Below are 20,550 nucleotides of genomic sequence, written 5' to 3' on the forward strand. Positions count from 1 at the left end.
TCAAGTTGTGGAGGTTGAGAAATGCCGTCTTAGAGACTCAAAGTCGTGTAAGCAGAAAGCAAGTTGCTGTAAATGCTTGAGTTTTCCTGTAAAGATGCCCCGCCCGAGAAAGATATAGAAAAGAACTGCTCTGAAAAATTAAGTAGGTCTTCGAATTGAATCAGCCAGCCTTTTGCAGATAAGAGAGTTGGCTAGGTGATATTTCATCATATCCTGGCTTCTTTGAGTCATGTCTTGAAGTTGTGGTTTTGAGTCCACTGCGGGCCCATCTGGGAGTCTTTGAAAATTAGATCTTACAGGTCCCTGCATTGTTATTGAAGAGTAGCTATATTGTGTTCGTATGTAGAGATTCTTCACCATTCGGGTCATGGTTGTTCCAAAGATGCTTTTTTCAGGAGGCAACTGGACTTTCTTGTTGTTGTTTTTGTTTGAAGATGTTTTGCTTCTCATCCAAGAAGCTTCTTCAACTGTGGCAGGATGGTGCGGAATGGAATATAAATCCTGCAAAGAAAAAAACCAAAAAAGTCCAGTTGCTTCCTGGAAAAGCATCTTTGGGATAGCTATGTTAGTCATCTTTGGAATTTTGGAGGGGAAAAGGAGTTGTGTTGCAACAAGGGTTAGTCTGGTCACTGGTATATTATTTGCAGCCATGTTTATTTATTTGGTGAGTTATCTTGGGGTGCACTGTAATGGAATAGATTGGTAACGTTTTGGAAGCCTTGTTGTGGTTCGCCGGCAGCAGGTGTGGATGGCTGAGGTCTCGGAGAGTGAGGACTCAGGTGAGGGGCCTGCGTGTGATGCAGGGATGGGGCCGGGACCATCAGGGAGGGGAATGATGCCTTCAGAGATTGTGGAGGCTGACAGCAGTGATGAAGAGGCTCCCGAGGAGCCCATGCCCAGCGCACGTGCACGCAGGGCTGCTTGAAGGAAAAAGTAGCTGCAGCAGCACAGGCGACTTGGGAGTAAGGCTGCAAGGTAATGGCCCCTCCCTTTAGAGATAAAAGCCAGCTGAGAAACCACAGTTCTTCTCTGCAGAAGGCAAAGAAGTTTGATATTTGAGCCTGGTGGACATTAGGAATATCTGAGTTGGTGTTTGGAGACTCTTTGATTTATTGTTTAGGAACTGTTGTTCTTGGCAGCCTTGCAAAAACTTAACAAGGCTCTTCCTTATCGGAGCTAATTAGTTGGAAGCAGCCTTTTATCTGTGAAGAAACAGGATTCATAAATGAAACATTAAAAGGTTATGCTGCTACCTTTGTCTTATGTTTGCTCTCTTGGAACCAGGTTTGGGTCAGAACAAGCACAATGGCTCAGCGTTAAAAACACCTATCTTAGCAGCTGGCAGCCCAGGTTTAAGACCCGAGCTCCATGCGATGGGGTAAACTCCCGTTCCTTGCTCCAGCTTCTGCCCACCCAGCAACTCAAAACCATGCAAATGCGAGTAGATAAATAGGTACCACTTCACTGGAAATATAACAGCGTTCCATATGTTTCAGCATACGGTCATGCTGGTCAAATGACCACGGAAGCGTTCTCAGACAATGCTGGCTCCCTCAGCTAAGAAATGGAAATGACCACCCACTTCTGGAATTGGACATGAGTGGACAGAGGAAACTTGTACCTTTATTTCAGAAAGAGAAGTTGTGCTTGCTTAGCAGGTATACGTATCATTTGAGGAATGGGAAGGGGCAAGCAACACAGGGGCAGGATACCCAATAGGGCCAATGAAACCAGCTATTATTGTTGCGAGGCTAAATTGAGTCCATTGACAATACTGTTATATTCAAGAAGTGCTTTATGCTTGATTGAGCCTTATCCTTACGATATTTCTTTGAACCGTTTCTGGGATGCTAAAGATGTATTCCTGGACTTTAGATTGAAGTTATTATCACTCAGGACTAAAATCAAGCTGAACAGAATAACGCATTGAACAGATGCAGTTCATCACAAAATTTCATTTTATTGTTTGGCCCGATTCAAAGGGAACTTTAAATACAGAGTGAAACCAAAAGTCTATTTTATCTTAGCAATACAAGTTTTCATCACAATAAATAGACAAATAAATAAATACATAAATAAATAAATAAGCCATGTTCTAATAAATATATATTTATAATACTTATGCTTAAAAAAATTTTTTTCATGGCAACCTGTACAGTACCATAAGGCAATTTCTGCCAAAAACCTACACAGTGCCAATGAAATACCAAAAATGTCAGACTTTCCGACATCAGACTGAAGCAGTACAATCCACGAGAGAATGTTAGAATGTATTTCCAAATAAACTTGGATAGGAATGTACTGTTAGCTGGGGTGGGGGGAAAACCAGGATTCATAGCCTAGTATTATCCTCTCCCCAAACTTCAGGATAACTCATGTAATATACATGATTAAATCAACACAACAGTCAAATGATATCAAATATACATAGTATAAATATATATATATATACAGATATGTAAAAATTGAAATCTTAATCTAGACTGGGGGACAAAGGAAGGGAGATCCTGTTTGAAAATAGCCACACAAGCATTTTACAGTGCCCCAAATACAGGTTCATCAAAACGAACCCACATAATGGGGAATCACAAGTAAATTGTTACACGTGTTTGCATTCATTGCCTGCAAAAGTGCGGTATCTTTTTGGAAGGATCCCCTACATCGGGGGCAGGGTGGAATCCTTGAAGTTTCAAGATTATATAAGAAGCTCAATAAATAAATATTAATAAATAAATAAAAAAGTTTAGACCGTTTAAAAAAGACTCGCACAAAGGATGCTAATACTGACTGCCTACATAATAGGTTTTGTGGACCCTGTAAGATTGGTGGGGGGGGGGAAACAACCCAATCCAGATACATGAAGTACATGAACGGACGACACGAAGTTGCAATTAGGCATCACAAAGACTTTTCTTACATAGCAATGACCCCAAAATAAATCTGCGTTGAATGAGTGAAGTCCAGATATTCAGGGAGGTTTGTTTTGGACATCAAGCGGTCCCCTTTGTTCAGCTGGAAGACGGCTCCTTGATAAATCGATTCAAACCACAGTTTTTTATTGCTGGAGGCCTCTTCACAGACAGATTTGATGGACTTTAGCAATTCTACCTCCAAGCTGAAGTCTGAGGACCAGCAGGTGATGTTGTGGGTGAGCAGAAGAGGCTTCTTGCAGTTGTCCTTGTGGAACAAGAGCTGAGAGTAGACAAAGTACAATCCAGTAGAAGGCACAACGAGGGAGTTTTCGTTCTCATCGAGCCGCATGCCATTTTCCAAGATGGAAGGAAACACATCTGCAGTCCACTTCAGTTGTGATGAATGACGGGAAGAAGCTGTGAAATAAAAAGATATCAAGTGTTAAGAAGAAGGTCTGGTCAACTTAAAGAAGAAGGAATTTCTTGTACTGTACAAGTAGTTGTCCTCAACTTTGTTTAGTGACCCTTCGAAGTTACAACGGCACTGAAGAAAGTTACTCATGAGCCTTTTTTTTTTTTTTTTACACTTACGACCACTGCAGCATCCCCAGGGAACCTGTGATCCAAATTCAGTTGCTTGGCATATATAATGATGCTTACAGTGTCCTGGGATCATGGGATTCCTTTTTGTGACCTTCTGACCAGCAAAATCAACGGGGAAGCCAGATTGGCTTTACAACCGTGTTACTAACTTAAGAACTGCAGGGATTGACTTGATAACTCTGGCAAGAAAGATGGTAAAATTGGGGCAAAACTCATTCAACGACTGACTCACTTATAGCAACAGAAATCTTGGTCTCAGTTGTGGTCCTAAGTTGAGAACTAACTGAACCTGTTTCTGAGGCACAATTCCCCTCAGATAGGCTCAGCTGCAGCTTTTACAATCTTGTGTCTTCTAAGAGGCCCGTGAATTTACTTTAGTTTACTTCATTGTCACTGCACCTCGTAAAACGGAATTAAATACCATCTTCAGTGTACAATTTATGACCATGAAAATAAACACAAACACACATCCTTCACATTCTATACATTGAATTGAAAACCCCTGATATTGCATTAATATTGCACTATACAGTAGAATTCAATAGAATTAACTGCCCTGGGATGGAAGCGGTTTTTCAGCCTATTTGTCCTTGTTTTTATTATCCTGTATCGTCTGCCACATGATAATAGTTAAAAAAAAGAAAAAAGAAAGGTGCCCAAGATGAGATGGATCTTTGAGGACGTTTTGAACTTTCTTAAGGCAGCGGGAGCTATAAAGCTCTTCCAAAGAGGGGAGAGGGCAACCAATGATCTTCTGGGCAATGACGTTAACCCTCTGGAGTGCTGACCTAGTGTTTGTGGGGGTTGTAGGATGAAACATCTGGAGGATGCCAAATTGGGGAAACCTGCTATGAGATTCACTGGACCTGAGGTGCCCTTAATGCCTTGGTGGGCTTAAGGGCACAAAACCAGGTCTTGCTTTGGGAAGCTGTCAGGCAACTTGACTTGAGCCAATGGGTGCATAAGGTTGACCCCACCACAGTTGATCACTGGAAGACCCAGTTGCCTACAGAAACTCATTGGACGACTTTCTACTGACCATCCTCTCTCATCTTCAGCACTTAACATCATAAATAAGAAGCCTAAGATGATTAGAGAGAATCGTAGCCAAATTAAGGCAAGTCCAAACCATCAGTGTACAAACCTCCCCTTTCTTTCATCTTAAGGTCTGGGTTTCATCCAACAGCTTTCTTGTTGAGCACAGTCAACTGCAAGTGTGCCAGAAGCTCATAGGTACTGAAATGGCCCCATATCTTAAAAGGCTGCCTCTTTGCAGAACTTCTTCCTCCCAAGCATTTTATTTTCACCAAACCAGAAAAGCAGCATAGGAAGTCCATCTGAATCAGAGGCCCATCTGAGGTCTATCTCCAGCCACCACCCCTTTCAAGCAATTTAAAATGTCTCCTCACCAACAGCATGGGCAGCTGGTTTTCCAGACCTCAAGGCTTGCACTTTCATTGTGCCAGGCAAATGATCTATTAAAAACGAAAGGAAAAGATAGCGTCAGATAAGGCATCAAAAATCAGTCACTTTCATCAAAGCGAGATGCTGTGTATTCTATAGCTGGCTAAAGTATTGATATATTCAAACTGCCCATGACAAGCAAGTATGATCCCAATTAATCCAGTGGGGCATTCCTGCCTTCTGATCATCTTCACTCAAGATACTAAATCCATATATTTAAGTATTAAGCATTTGAGTTTTTAGCAATAGATCTATCCTGGTTGTGGGACTATGTCTCAATTCTGGCCAATCAGTATTGTAAATATCCAATCGGAGTAGGAACGAAGGGATATAAGACAGTAATAGATCAATGGAGCATCAGGTTGGAAAACGATACACAGTTTGCTACAGCACTGGAAAAACTTTCCCAAGGAAATAAGACAGCTTAGAAAAACTTACCAGAAAATGAATTTCCCTGTAGTTTAGAGTCCTGGAAAAGAAATGGAGAAAAAAATCAATAAGGATGATGTAGTAATGCCACCACTATTATTAATGCAATTATCATATTCATTGTTTTTTAAAAATGGCAGTTATAAATGTCAGTTAAATAAGCACATTTGAAACGTAAGATTAACAGAAGAAAAAACCCTGCAAACACATTAGAAAACTAGATATAGGCATTCTTTATTAAAGGGCCCATGGGTACTGATGATCCATTTGGCCTCTAGAAGGACTGCTGAACACTTATTGTACAGATAAATTCTAGATGCTTTCAACAGGTGGCTGATTCAGCAATAAATTGTTGTGTAAAATAGGTATTTTGGGAAAGTAATATCTATCTATCTCATCTTTGAAATTCCTCTTCTTGGCAATATTTTAAGTCAACAATATTGACTTAAATGTTGGCATCAGCTTCCCATTATTTCTTCTTAAGAATCTCAAATAAGTGTTAGACTTCTGAGGGGGAAGCTAGTTTAGTGTAAAATATAGCCTTATCTTCATCTTTCTCATAATTTTCATCCTCCCCCCAATGGAGCTGCTTGCTTTTTCCTTCCTTCGTTCAGAAGATTGTTTTAACCCAACTTTTCATCCTTCCAAATCAGAGGATCAACTGCTTGCCAAGTTCACCCCATCTCATTCCATGGCAAGCGCCCATCGGAACCTTTCTAAATAATAGCCCCTCGCTCTTCACCCAACTCGTGTTACTAACCTGTTTTTCGGACAACCCGAATGCGTCCAGTTGCAAGAGGGCAAAGACGGTTACGGCTCCAATCAGAAGCAAGAAGGAACAGATGCTGAGGCACTTCCAGTGGTTGTTTTTTGGAGAGGGTTCCCGGATGACAACTATGTTCCCTTTCTCCACATCGTGCACCAATTGCTCAGAGCTCATGCTGGATGGATGGGCTTCTGAATAAGGCAACGCAATTCTTTCGGTGGACGTGGTGAAAAGTTGATTCTCTTTCAGCAAATAGAAGTTCCCTGGTTTCTTTCTTTCTTTCTTTCTTTCTTTCTTTCTTTCTTTCTTTCTTTCTTTCTTTCTTTCTTTCTTTCTTTCTTTCTCTCTTTTCTTTCTCTCTTTCACGGGTGCTGCTGCATAAATTTAGACTGCTTTGAAAATTCTGCCACCAGTCAAAGAAAGAAGCTAATGGTAATTGATTCTTGCAGATGAAAAAGAGTTCTTTTAGCTGTTTTTGGTTGACCTGTAGCCTCCCTGGAATTCACTTGAGGGATGTTGTTGCTTCTTGGCTTTTTTGCTTTTAGCCCTTTTTCCTTCTGTTCTTTATTCAGAAGAGGCTTCACTGTTTGGGCACTCTTGTCGCAGCTTCCTTTTAAACCCTTCTGAAACCGAAGTCCTGTACTATCCCCGCCCACATCTAGTAGCAACTCATGAGCGAGAGGAAAAAAGCAAAGAGGAAACTGCTAACCGAAAAAGCCAGTGAAACGTTTTGGAATCTGAGGTTGGCACTTTCAGATGGCAGGCAACACCCCGCCCATTTTTTGGCTGGGTTTGTTCGTAAGACTGGAAAAGCAGGTTATTTTATTAGTGTGATAAATAAATTAACGCTTTCTTTTCCTGGCTAAGTCAACAGATGGCACGGATACGATAGGAAAGGAATTTTAAAAGAGGTACCTGTAGGTATCTGTGACAGAACGGTGCTTGCAGATACCTTCCTTGGTGCCTACGAGTTTCCGGTTTCCCTAATTTTCTTTCTTTTCTTTTTTTACATTTTAAAAACGGGTGTCAACAAGTCGTAAAGCACCATTTCACATGTCTGTGGAGATTCTCAGTCATCCAGGACATGGTTGTCCCAAAAGGTGCTTTTTTTTCAAGAGGCAACTGGACTTTCTGTTTTTTTTTTTTTTCTTTGAAGACGTTCTGCTTCTCATCCAAGAAGCTTCTGAGCTGAAGAAGCTTCTTGGATGACAAGCGAAACGTCTTCAAAGAAAAACCAGAAAAGTCCAGTTGCCTCTTGAAAATAAAGCATCTTTGGGACACCGTTTTCCATAATCACTTCCATAGCCTTCAAAGGGTTCTAATAAACTTTGTTAGAAAATAAAAATGCTTCACAGATGCAGCTATTTTATTTGGACATCCCCCTCTCTCTCGCCCCCTGCTCAAAAAAGGACAAATGTAACCAGTCATGACCATTTAAGAAGCAGAGGTCATGCAAGGAATCGAACAAATTCTGATAAGCTGGTGCTTTGTACATCCTCTTCTAAGTTGGTGGAAACACCTAAAACTTATTTTCAATCTTCCAGATGTGCTTATGACCACCACCCCTCCAAATATTAGAACCCCTGAAATAGAAGCAGAGGTGTCTGCAGAATATGATCCAGAAAGTTGAGATGGCAACCATGATGATGTAATCAAAGATCTGCCAGTTTTTAAACATGTATCACCCTTAAAAATGGGTGAAACCTTGATCATAACACCGTGGAAAGTACCTTGTGGGGTTTTTTTGGGGGGGAGGGTTGGACCATGGTTGTGCCTTGGAGGGATAGTAAAAGCATTTCTACTGAAATTAGGTAACCCTTCCAGAGTGATTTAGGAGCCTCCCAGATCCAAATATATAAATACACTTTATTGTCACTCACTTTCCCATTCTGAACATGTATTGACTATATACTGTACATTTGAGTAATATATAAATATTCTGAGGTGCACCAGGTAGCTTGTACCCCCTTAATAAGAACATTTATTAATTCAATGGACATGTCTATTATACAACTCCATACCTGGACGTTAGCTGTTATCACGCATTAAGAAGGGCCATTGCTACCGTAGACATTTTTCCCTTTGCACAACTCTCCTTTAATCTAACACTCTGGAATTTGACAAGGATATTTCTGCCCAAAGAGGTGGAAATTGCTGTACTTTTGCCATTGCTATGCTTTTCAGCATAGCTCACCCTCTAATCATACATTTATGGGGACTTAAAAATCAGAATCAGAATAAAGCTGGATGGGACCTTGGAGATCCCCTAGTCCAGCCCCTTGCTCAAGCAGAAGACCCAATGCTATTTCAGACCAGTGGCTGTCCAGTCTCTTCTTAAAAACCTCCAATGATGGAGCAACCACAATTTCTGAAGGCAAAGTTGTTCCACACTGGCTACTTGTCCTCACTGTTGGGAAGATTTCTCCTCAATTCCAAGTTCCTTCTGTCCTTGATTAGTTTCCATGAAAAGAAGGACTAGGGGAGACATGATAGCAGTGCTCCAATATCTCAGGGGCTGCAGAAAGAAGAGGGAATCAAGCTATTCTCCAAAACACCTGAAGGCAGGACAAGAAGCAATGGTGGAAACTAACCAAGGAGGGAAGCAACCAAAACTAAGGAGACATTTCCTGACAATGAGAAAAATTAATTGGTACCTCCAGAGTTGTGAATGCTCCAACACTGGAAGTTTTTAAGAAGAGATTGGATAAACATTTGTCTGAAGTAGTGTAGGGTTTCCTGCCTAGGCAGGGGGTTGGATTACTAGAAGACCTCAAAAGTCCCTTTCCAACTCTGTTACTCTATTCTATTCCATCCATTGTTTCTTGTCCTGCCCTCTGGTGCTTTGGAAAACAAATATAACAAATCTGGTGCTTTGGAAAATAAAATAAATAAATGATATTAGTAAAGCATGCTCCGAATAGCCGGAATGGATGTTTATTTAAAAAAATGACAATTTCCAGTCTCTCAGTAGCTTCCTGGTGAATGATTAACTTGAGGAAGAGCAAAAATACGAAAACTCTTTCTGTGTTCCCCACGTGACCCGATGAGAGAACCAAACTCCCCTTCCCCCCAAATATGCCTCTGGGAATACTATGTGTTAGATTGGACGACATGGCATGGCACGTGGGAAAGATGTTGGGAGAGAGAAGGGAGAGATACTGCCTGGGGAATGGTGAGATAAAAGAGGGCATAGCCCACAGCTGAACAATGGGTGGAAGAAGAGATTCAGAAATCTTCTTCCCTAGTTTTTTTTTTTTTTTTTTTTTCAGGCTGTAAAGAAAATCGTCCTTTCAGACTTGCGAGATTGTCAGTCTTGCAAAGCAGACGAGGCGGGAAATACGGCCAGATGTGTTAATTCTACTCTAAGGCTGTATTAGTCAAATCATCTAAGTGAGATTAGTATGCAATCTCATTTGCAAAGGCCGACGCCGCTTGGAGCTGCTGAGAATCTATCTGAAAGGTTTCCATCTGATTGAAATCATCCTATGGCAATATAGCATCCCACTTTCATGTGCTCATTAACCACTGATGTTTGAAATGTAACTTCTCTACCATATGAACTGGGTCACGTTTATAACTCATCTATCCAAGCAGGGTATCCATACTGGCTGGGGAAATTCTGGCAGTTGAAGTGCAAATAATCTTGAAATTGCCAAGAGTTAGAAACGCTGCCTTAGACCTATCCATTCTATCTTACATAACCAAAATGTAAGTTATTTCCTTTCATCTTAAAACTTGAGTGATGGCCAAATGTCCAGTACTTGGCCACTATTAATGCCCCCCCACCCCCGAACAGGGACAGAACAACCCTCACATATATCATGGGAGCATCAGTTCTGATGAGAAACTCTGTAAGAGATAAAATTTGGGCACAAAAGTTATATATTTTGCTCAGTTTGGATTTGCCAGTGTGGAAAATCCCTGATTTTTTACTTTAATTACTTCACCAGAGGATTTTCCCCTGTTCCTTTCTTACTTCATAATTTGGCTGAAGAAATAAGAGTTACTACTTCATTTTTTTCATGTTTCCAAGTTGGATTTTGAAAGTGAAACCAGAACTGTGGAGGAAGAAAGTTCTGTGAATTCCATTTTATTCTTTGGCTGGCCTAGGTGTTTTTTTTGGTTTTTTTTTTGAGTTAACCATTTATTTATCCAGGTTCAACTGTTTTACCTTAAGTTTTCTGTACAAGATTCTTTCAAGGGAACTAACAGTTTGGAATACCATAGGAATGAATGTACATCCACAGCTACATACTGTTAACTCCCTCTCCAATCGGCAAAGAATTTGGAGAAATGTAAGAAAGATTTTAGATTAAATCGAAGGCCTTTACAGTCCAACTTTCACTTCCAGAGTTGAAGGGAATGCCACGGCTGGCATGATTCCAATTCTTTGCAAGTGATAAAACACCACACGGCCTTTGAATGCTTTATTATTAGTTTTATTTATTTAGCGATTAAATGTTTATGCCTCCCATCTCTTCTAGAAGGTGATCTTATCTATATCTTTATCTGTAAAACAGATAACATATAATTAACATATTAAAACATTAAAGCTGCACACATGAAAATATTATTAAAAACTGTACTAAAATTGCTGCTAAGGGACAGGACAGGGATCAGCTCTCCTTACCCCATCCCTCGGGGTCCCAGGCCAACTGGCAAAGCCAGGTTTTAATACCCTTCTGGAAGGCCAAAAGGCAGAGGGCAATTCACCCCTCCAGTGGAAGAATGTTCCGTAGAGATGCAGCCACAACAGAAAAAGCTCCTCCCCTTGACCTGGAACTAAGGAGAAATTTCCCGACGGTTAAAACAATTAATCAGTGGAACCGCTTGCCTCCAGAGGTTGTGAAGGCTCCAACCCTAGAGGTTTTAAAGAAGAGACTAGACAGCCATTTGTCTGAAATGGTATGTAGAGTTTCCTGCTTGACCAGGAGGTTGGACTGAGCTAAGGTCACTTCCAGCTCTTTTATTGTTATTGTGCTTCAATTCCTTAGCAGACAGGATCTATAGTAGGCCTCTTCTGCTGGTGCCAGGCTTGTCCCATTGGGGAGAAATGGCTCCTCGTAATATAAATAAAAAATAAAATATATTTTATTGCTTATATACTGCTTACAGCTATTGATATATAATTGTTATTGTTATTGTTATTATTACCATATTTCCCCAAAAATATGACCTATCTGGAAAACAAGCTCTAGCTTGATTTTTACATGTGCGTCTAATATAAGCCTTGCCCCCAAAATAAGCCCTACTTAAGACCCTGTCCACTTTGTCCCACCATCTGGTTATACAAGGTGGGGTGAGACTCATATGTAAAAATCAAACTATGGTGGGGAGGAAGGGGTGGAGCTGCCCCACATGCCCAGCATCCGCTTACCTTAGGACCACACAGGCCTCCCATGCCCCAACATCTGTTTGCGCCGCTGCCCGACTTGTTCTGTGGCTGCTTGCAGCTGCCTGTGGCCATACACCATTGCGCTGGTACCGTTGCTCGTGGCAGGAGGCTACATGGCACACTGTGCTGGTGCCACTGCTCACAGAAAGAGGTCATGTGGCTCATTGTGCCAGTGCCGCCGCTCACTCTCACAACAACGCGGCCTGTTGTCGTGAGCGGCAGCACCGGCGCCATGAATCATGTGGCAGCGATGTGTCACATGGTGTCTGGCCGTGAGCAGCTGCAAGCAGCTGCAGAAAATGTCATTCAGCAGTGCAACAGGTGTCAGGGCATGGGAGGCCTGGCTGTAGGTCCTAAGGTAAGCAGGTAAGACATCTGCCGAAAATAAGACCTAGTGCTTATTTGGGGGCCCAAAAGAAAATAAGTCCAGCTCTTATTTTCAGAAATTGTCTCTTGTCCATTAAACATGAACTCAGTCAACTGAACATTTAAAAATATATCACAAATATCATTGACTAGTGCTGATAGTGGATACGGGTTGCTGCCAGCATCCTAGGTATCAACCAAGTATCTTCTTAAAATGTACAATGTTCCGAGTAGCACAGTTTTTTGCAGTTCCTCTGGTGTTATTACAGAAAGCTGCAATTTCTTGGTGTATTTTGTAAAATTCTTGGACCTAGTACCAAGTGTTCCGATGACAATGGATATCACTAATTATGTTTCATCCATAATCGCCTCATTTCGATGGCCAGGTCGCAATATTTCATGATTTTTTCCAGTTCTTTTTCTTTGGCTCTGCCATCTCCTGGTACAGTGATATCAATAAATTGTACACTTCAGTTTTTGACAACTGTGATATCTGGTGTGTGGTGTTCCAAATGACAATCCATCTGTATTCAAAAGTCCCACAAGATCTTCACCTTCTCAGTGTTGACAACTTTTTCCACTTTATGTTCCCATGGCTTTTTGGATAAAGGTAAGTCGTAATTTTTACATAATGACCAGTGGATTAATTTAGCAATTCTGCCATGTCTAGCTTTGTAATCAATTTGCGTGATTTTGCTGCACCCACATATTAAGCGTGAAACAGTTTTAACTTTGTCATTGCACAGACAGCAGTTTGGATTGTCTGTGGATTATTATTATTATTGCTTTTATTATTATTATCTCTCTTTTATTCATTAAACATGAAACTCATGAACATTTAAAAATGTATCACAAATACCAGTGACTGGTGCTAATAGTTGATACGGGGTTGCTGCCAGCATCCTAGCTATCAACCAAGTATCTTCTTAAAATGTACAATGTTCCGAGTAGCACAGTTTTTTGCAGTTTCACTGGTGTTATTGCAGGAAGCTGCAATTTCTTGATCTGTATTATTATTGTTATCATTATCATCATTATTATTATTATGTTATTCACTATTTAGTCACACTTCTGCTACGGTGATTTTACAATTGAGTATTATGTTTTTATTCTATATTTGTACTATGCGTGTAAAGCAATTTTCTACAACTTCCTGTTATTGCCTAAGATGGCTTGAGTCTTCATACTTTTTTTAGAAATTATGAAATGCTATAAACCGGATGGAAAAGAAAGATTTTATGACAAAACATCATTCTCTCCTGAAAAATGAAACTCTGGAAGCTAGAAGTTGAATGTCTGATGCTTATGTGGCTGCCTGGAAAATGAAAGTGAGAATGGAATTTCCCATACTGGAACTCGAATTTCTGTGCTCAAACTTCCTTGTTAACAACATTGAAGATAAATTATACTAACTCTTTTTCCTCTTCTTTTTCCTCAGTATATATTATTTATATATAACAAGTTCAATATGGGAACTGAACCTTTGAACTGTAAAAAAAAAAGAAACCCACTTAAACAGGTAATTCCAATAGACTGCCATCTGTCAGAAATGGTGTAGGGTCTCCTACTTGGGTAGGGGGTTGGACTAAATGACCTACAAGGTCCCTTCCAACTCTGTTAATCTGTAATAACATAATCAAACAACAGTAAAAATAAAAACACTGCTGTTTAAAATGAAATGGTGGATACAATCCAGTAAAGTCCTTGCCCAATTTATTGAAAATTGCTAGAGAAAACTCCAGAATTTCTTTTCTCTTATAAGATGCGTTTTTATTCCTGCATTTGAGGGATGCAGCTTTGCAAATCAGATAGAAAACAAAAGTGTCCATCCTCTTCTAAAAGAAGGTTCTTGGAACCTCCCTTTCACATATCTAGCTGGTCTGTACTAAGTGTCAACTAAAAAGATACTACTTTGGTCTTTCTAGCTGGCAGAAAAAGGGAATGGGGGAAAATGGCAGCTAGAGACTTTTGATTTGAATGAGGGTGGATTTGTTGGAGCCCTGACATAGAGCTTCTCCGTCATCCAGGTCATGGTTGTCCCAAAGATGCTTTTTTGGAAGGAGGGAACTGAAGAAGCTTCTTGGATGAGAAGTGAAACATCTTCAAGGAAAAACAAAGACATCCAGTTGCCCTTGGGTGGGGGGAAGCACCTTTAGATCTTCATACTTCACTATTAGAAGCAATGAAGATAGTTTCCTTTCACATTCTGGATATGAAACTGTCATGCCTTTGTTAGAATCAGACTCTGAGGGAGAGGAGGAACAGCCAACAAGGAGTGGAGGTGTGGCTCCAGAGGTTGTGGAGGAGGCTGGGGAAGGGCAGAATCTGGCTGGGCAGTCAGAGGAAGAACCGGGCCCATCCCCTCTTCATCCTAGGACACACAGGGAGGAATGGAGAAGGAAACAACTTGGATTACGAGAGAAGAAGTGGCCATGATCTCCCTCATTGGTTGCAGTTGAGGAGAATAGTATATAGGAGAGACGGTTAAAACACAGCATTGCCAGAAGCAAAGTGTGTTTTATTTTGGGCTGAAGTTATCTTGGTTGGCGTCCTTCCAACAGACTGTGCCTTGTTATCTCCTTGAAGTTGGTAATTACTTATCCTAGTCCATTGTGGAATTTCCTTCATTGTAGTTTGTTTTGCGTTTTTTATTTCATCTCTATCTGCTCATTAAATTCGGACTGTATTGCTTTCTTTTAAAGGCTATTTTTGAATAAGTTTTATCTCCAGCTGAGAATTATTGAACAGTGGGGCCAAGTTGGAGGCATCAAAGAACATGTATTTACGTTTTGGATTTTGTTACAGTTGTGTTACACTACAGGTCATCACAGAAACCCAATTTTATACTTCACTATCAGAAGCAATGAAGATCGTTTCCTTTCACGTTCTGGATATGACCAATTTTTCTGGCAGTGACAATCTGTTGTCAGAAGCCAGCAAGTTAACTTAGGTGACACCAGGTGACACAGGGCAGCCACGTCACAAGCAAACGGTCTTTCTCAACCTTGGCAACTTTAAGAGGTGTGGACTTCGACTCCTAGAATTCCCCAGCCACTCATATGATTGTGTACATGTGATTGTTTATTAAGCAAAATTCTGCACTGCCCGTTTCCCTCAAAATAAAGGGAGTAATATATTGATATGTGGGCACGAAGAGATATAAACATACATTGGCTATCACTTCCTTTCATCCTTCGAATGCAAAAGTATTTTCTAATTTAATAAGAGCTTCCCAGTGGGGAGGGAAGGAAAATCAGTCCATAGTTATGTCGCTGTCACTTATCTGAAGTGTTCTACTTCAGTAGAGAGGTCTGATTGCAGCTGAAATTATAAACCTTACAGTACCACAATTATTATTATTTTTAATGTGAAGAAGAAATACTTTTCTTTTAATTACTGGCTTCATCATTTATCTTTGGTCGTATGTTACACATACCCATCATCAATCATATGCACGGAGATATGAATAGAATTAAGTTTATATGTACATACTGTATCTCAGTGCATCTCTCTCACACCTGTTTTACACTAACATCTTAAGTATCATCTATCTACTCTCTCTCTCTCTCCCCCCCTCTATCTAATTTCTCTCTCTCTCCTTTCTTTACCTTCCTTCCTTCCTCCCTCTCTTTCTTTATCTCTCTATCTTTCATCACCATCATTCTCTCCCCCACCCCTCCTCAGACATTTATTTTAAGCTGTCAGTTCTTCCACACTAAATCTGGCTGAGGATGTCAGCAAAACCTGATTACTAAACACAGCAGTGGATATTTCCCAGCGTCTCAGAGGAAGTGATACAATGCCCATTTCCTGTTCCTTGATTCCTGATCTGAAACTAGAGCCGTTGCTACAAGGGAGGGGAAACAGTGAATTCTCCTACGCCTAAAGAGTTGTCTCCATCTAGGCATCTCCCTGATTATGAAAGTACTAAATTAAAACTGTCTCTCACACACACACACAATGTCTCTGCACACATACAGACTGTACATGCACTGGAAACTAATCCCACCTTAGGCACAAAGCCAACTGGGTGACCCTGGGTCTCTAATAGCCCTAGAACAGTGGTCTTCAAACTTGCCAAATTTAAGACTTGTGGACTTCAACTCCCAGAATTCCTGAGCTAACATGACTGGAGGAGGAATTCTGGGAGTTGAAGTCCACAAGTCTTAAAGCTGTCAAGTTTTGAAGACCCCTGCCCTGGAAAGAAGAAACCAGCAACAGCAAATCACTTCCAAAAATCTTGTCAGTGGAAAACCTCTAAAACACATTTCCAGCGCCAGAAACTTTCAAGGTATCACCATGAGTTAAAAACTGCCTTAAGGCACAAGCAGCACTCCACCTTATAGAAGGTGAAAAGTCATGGTGGCGCAGTGGTTAGAATGCAGTATTGTAGGCTGACTCTGCCCACTGCCAGGAGTTCGATCCTGACCAGCTCAAGGTCGATTCAGCCTTCCATCCTTCCGAGGTGGGTAAAAATGAGGAGCCAGATTGTTGGGGACAAGATGTTGACTGTGTAAACCGCTTAGAGAGGGCCGTAAAACACTGTTGAAGCGGTGTATAAGTCTAAGTGCTATTGCTACATATTGTACTATAATAATACATTAGAACTGTCAATATAGGAGTTTTCGTTAAATACATGTGTGCTTATGTGTGTCTATATAGACAGGTAGTCCTTAACTTACAACAGTTCATTTAGTGACCATTACAACAGCACTGAAAAAGTGACTTTTTAACAGTTATGGCCTCTGCAGTAGCCCCATAGATCATGTAATTAAAATTCAGATGCTTGACAACTCATTCATACTTATGACCGCTGCTGTGTCCCAACGTCACATACTCACCTTTTGCGACCTTCTGACAAGCAAAGTCAATGGGGAAAGCCTGATTCGTTTAACAACCGGGTTACTAACTTATCAACTGCAGTGACTGATTCACTTTACAGCTGTGGCAAGAAACGTCATAAAATGGGGTAAAACTCACTTAACAAATGCCTCACTTAACAACAGAAATGTTGGGTTCTGTTGTGGTCACCAATGGAAGGCTACCTGTATACAGAGAGAGTGCTCAAGATTGGAATATCAGATCCTTAACTTGCATTCTGATCTCAGTGATGGAATTCCGTTTTTATCCCTGTGCTGATGGACACTTTCTTTTTCCTTTCATTCAATTGTGTTTGATTCTCAAAAAACTGTCTGGACAGCCCTGCAGTTTTCTTGGCCACGTTTTCCAGAGCTGATTTGCCATCGCCTCCTTCCTTAGAGAAAATAATTTGCCCAAGATCACCCAGATGTCTTTGTGCCTAAGGCGGGGCTGGAACTCACAGTCTCCCAGTTTTTAGCCTGATGCCTTAATGCTACTGGTTCTTAGCTTTATAAATTTAAGTTGCTGTCATAGTTTGAGATCTTGTCAGTTAAAATGAGACCGTTGGCTGTTTTCATCTAGAGAGTAATGTCACCCCTTCTTCCGTTGAATTCTAAGGGATGTATAGCTTAAATAAGTTTTTAGAGTTTGTGTGGATTACTGATTTTTTAAAACCATAATAGTATTTCAATTCACTCTTTTACTTTTATTCACTTTACTTTACTTTACTTACTTTACTTTATACTTTATGGGTGGAGGAATTTGTCACCAATTACACCAATTTGTCTTGGTGTAAGGACTTTGTGTATACATAAAAGAAAAGATACATTCGTCAAGAGTCGAGAATCATAAGGTATGACACTTAATGATAGTCATAGGGTACAGTAAGCAATCTTTTTTAAAAAAATGTATTTTCATATTTGGGACTTGTTAAAGTGGGGTATAATTTTATAAATCATCAGTACATAAATACATAAATACTAGATTAATACATTAATAAATGCATAAATACCAGATTACAGAATAAACAGAATAATAGAAATAGCCCTATACCATTTCAGACAAATGGTTATCCAATCTCTTCTTAAAAACTTCCAGTGTTGGAGAATTCACAACTTCTGGAGGCAAGTGGTTCCACTGGTTAATTGCTCTAACTGTCAGGAAATTTCTCCTTAGTTCTCGGTTGCTTTTCTCCTTGATTAGTTTCCACCCGTTGCTTTTTGTCCTTCCCTCAGGTGCTTTGGAGAATAGCTTGACTCCCTTTTGTTTTGTGGCAGTCCCTTTGATATTGGAACACTGCTATCATATCACTCCTTACAACAAAGTCCTTTGCAAAATCATCGTTAATTTACACAGCTTGCACATAAACTTATGGTCAGCCTGCCAGAATCTTCTGTAAGTTTTGAGATTGCAAGTGATTTTAAAATCAGTAGATAAAGGTAAGGGGAATGGTTCACTGAGGAGGTGACACCTGACAAGTTAAAGGGCTAAGGCAGGGGTCTTCAAACTTGAAAGCTTTAAGACTTGTGGACTTCAACTCCCAGAATTCCTCCTCTGGTCATGTTAGCTCAGGAATTCTGGGAGCTGAAGTCCACAAGTCTTAAACTTGCCAAGTTTGAAGACCCTTGGCCTAAAGCTTAAATGAAAAACAAATATCAATCAATCAACACTTAATGATGTAATTGAAAAGTTATACAACTACCATGAGATGTCAAAAACACAATTTGGGCTGGCTTTTAATTTCCTTATTTCTGCCACCCTGAAATGTCAGGAGTTGATCAGCTGTATATTTTTAATATTTCATGGTTACAAAATATTCTATGTGTCATCGGCTATTAATATCTTGAAGGAAGAAATGTGTTTTAGAGGTTTTCCACAGACTGACTAACAAAGAGTTGAAAGGGACCTTAGAGGTCTTCTAGTCCAGCCCCCCTGCAAACCTTTCTGGCTTTGTGGAAATTGGTGGCGCACTGGTGCCGTTAGCTGTTGGGGAGAGATCGTTCCACGCAAACAGTGGTGTGCGTGTGTGTCTGAGGCATGCACACTAGAGATGGTATTTAGCAGGTTCTGACTGGTTCTGGAGAACCGGTAGTGGAAATTTTGAGTAGTTTGGAGAACCGACAAATACCACCTCTGACTGGCGATTTTACAGTATCCTTCCCCTGCCACGCCCGCCAAGCCATGCCCACAGAACCGGGAGTAAAAAAAAATTGAATCCCACCACCGATGCACACCTGCTGCTTGCACAAATGGGGCCTTGCATGTGAGCACACACGCTCCTGGTGCTTGTGCAAGTGGAGATGCGTGCATGAGGCTCACATGCCATTGTGTGACCCGGTTCTGAATGAGCTGCAGCCCGGGCTTGGGTAATCCTTGTTTTAGTTCCAACCCTTTGCTCAAGCAGGAAACCCTACACCAGGAGTGTCAAATCAAAGTCCATGGGCCACATTCGGCCCACAGGGTCATCCTAGTCTACGCAAAGCGAAGAAGAAACATCGGGCCAGCATGGCTTCGGCCTGGTCTACCCAATGCAAAGAGGAAACATCAGGCCAGTATGTCTTCGGCCTGGTCTGCCCAGTGCAAAGAGGAAACATGCCAACAGTTTGGGAAGTGGCATCAGGCTGGCCACACCCATCCAGTTGGCCACGCCCACCTAGGCCCCCTGAGGTCAACCAGAGCCCTGAGGCAGCCCTCAATGAAATTGAGTTTGACACCCCTGCTCTACACCATTTCAGACAAATGGTTGTTCAATCTCTTCTTTAAAATCTCTGGAGTTGGAACGTATTCCATAACTTGGGAGCAATGCAAGAGATTTAATGACATGTCAGATTAAAGAACGGGTGAGAAAGTATCTTCAAACCAACCTTCCAGCTGAGCAGTTTCATTACAGGTAGGGTAGGCCTTCAGATAACCATGTCCTAAGCCCCTTGGGGCTTTAAAAGGCAATACATGCAGTCCTCGATGTACGACTGTCAACTCATAAAACATTTTGTATACATGTTTTATAGTTGTCAACAGAAAGAAGGAGGGGAGGAGTTTCAAAGAGCAGGCAGCAGTGTGGAATCGAAAGTACGTTCCATTCATATTTTCTTCAGGGACTGATTAGATGACTGAAGCTTCTGCCATGCAAAAATCTGATTGGAGAGCATGATTGGTGACTCTTGGCTATGGACGTGTTTCGTTGGATGATACACCCAGAGGGATGGGGGGCAATGTAGGATCAAGGATGACAGTGAATTACGTATCTCAGAGTCGGCTACGCCCAGGCAAATGCCGGCATGTTAACTTCTAATAAATCCGTTGCAGTTTTGGGAGTGTGGCTCAAGACTCATGATTTAATTAGAGTAACTGCGGGAATCCTGACAGAGACCACAATGGAGCCACAATATTTCTGCTGTCAAGCGAGACTGTTGTTAAGTGAATTTTGCCCCATCTTACAACCTTTTTTGCCACAGTTGTTAAGTCTGTCACTGCAGTTATTAAACTAGTAACGTGGTTGTAAAGTGAATTGGCTTCCCCATTGACTTTGCTCTTCAGAAGGTCGCAAAAGTTAACCTATGAGTCAGTTGCCAAGTGTCTGAATTTTGATCACCTGACTGTGGGGATGCTGCAGTGCTTGTAAGTGTAAAAAAATGGTCATATATAAGTCATTTGTTTTTCTCACTTGCTGGTTTCTAAGCAATCTTCTGAAGAACACAATTTGGTACCTCTTTAGAAAGAGGATTTTGCAGGAAACAGGGTCATCCTAAAAGGTG

At 41.0% G+C, this 20,550-nt stretch overlaps 1 protein-coding gene across 1 annotated transcript; it reads right to left on the reverse strand.

Moving 5' to 3' along the window:
* Nucleotides 1–1,943: 1,943 nt before the first annotated feature.
* TNF (tumor necrosis factor) lies at nt 1,944–6,799 on the reverse strand. Its single transcript, XM_026720080.2, has 4 exons — nt 6,169–6,799; nt 5,418–5,448; nt 4,925–4,990; nt 1,944–3,329 (listed from the first exon to the last, which is right to left on the reverse strand). The coding sequence occupies exons 1-4, from the start codon at nt 6,346–6,348 to the stop codon at nt 2,914–2,916; spliced, it is 693 nt and encodes a 230-aa protein (XP_026575865.1). The 5' UTR covers nt 6,349–6,799; the 3' UTR covers nt 1,944–2,913.
* Nucleotides 6,800–20,550: the final 13,751 nt, after the last annotated feature.

This window comes from Pseudonaja textilis, chromosome 2 (genome assembly GCF_049901715.1).
Source record: "Pseudonaja textilis isolate UNSWEBS1 chromosome 2, rPseTex1.2, whole genome shotgun sequence".
In the NCBI taxonomy this organism is placed as follows: Eukaryota; Metazoa; Chordata; class Lepidosauria; order Squamata; family Elapidae; genus Pseudonaja; species Pseudonaja textilis.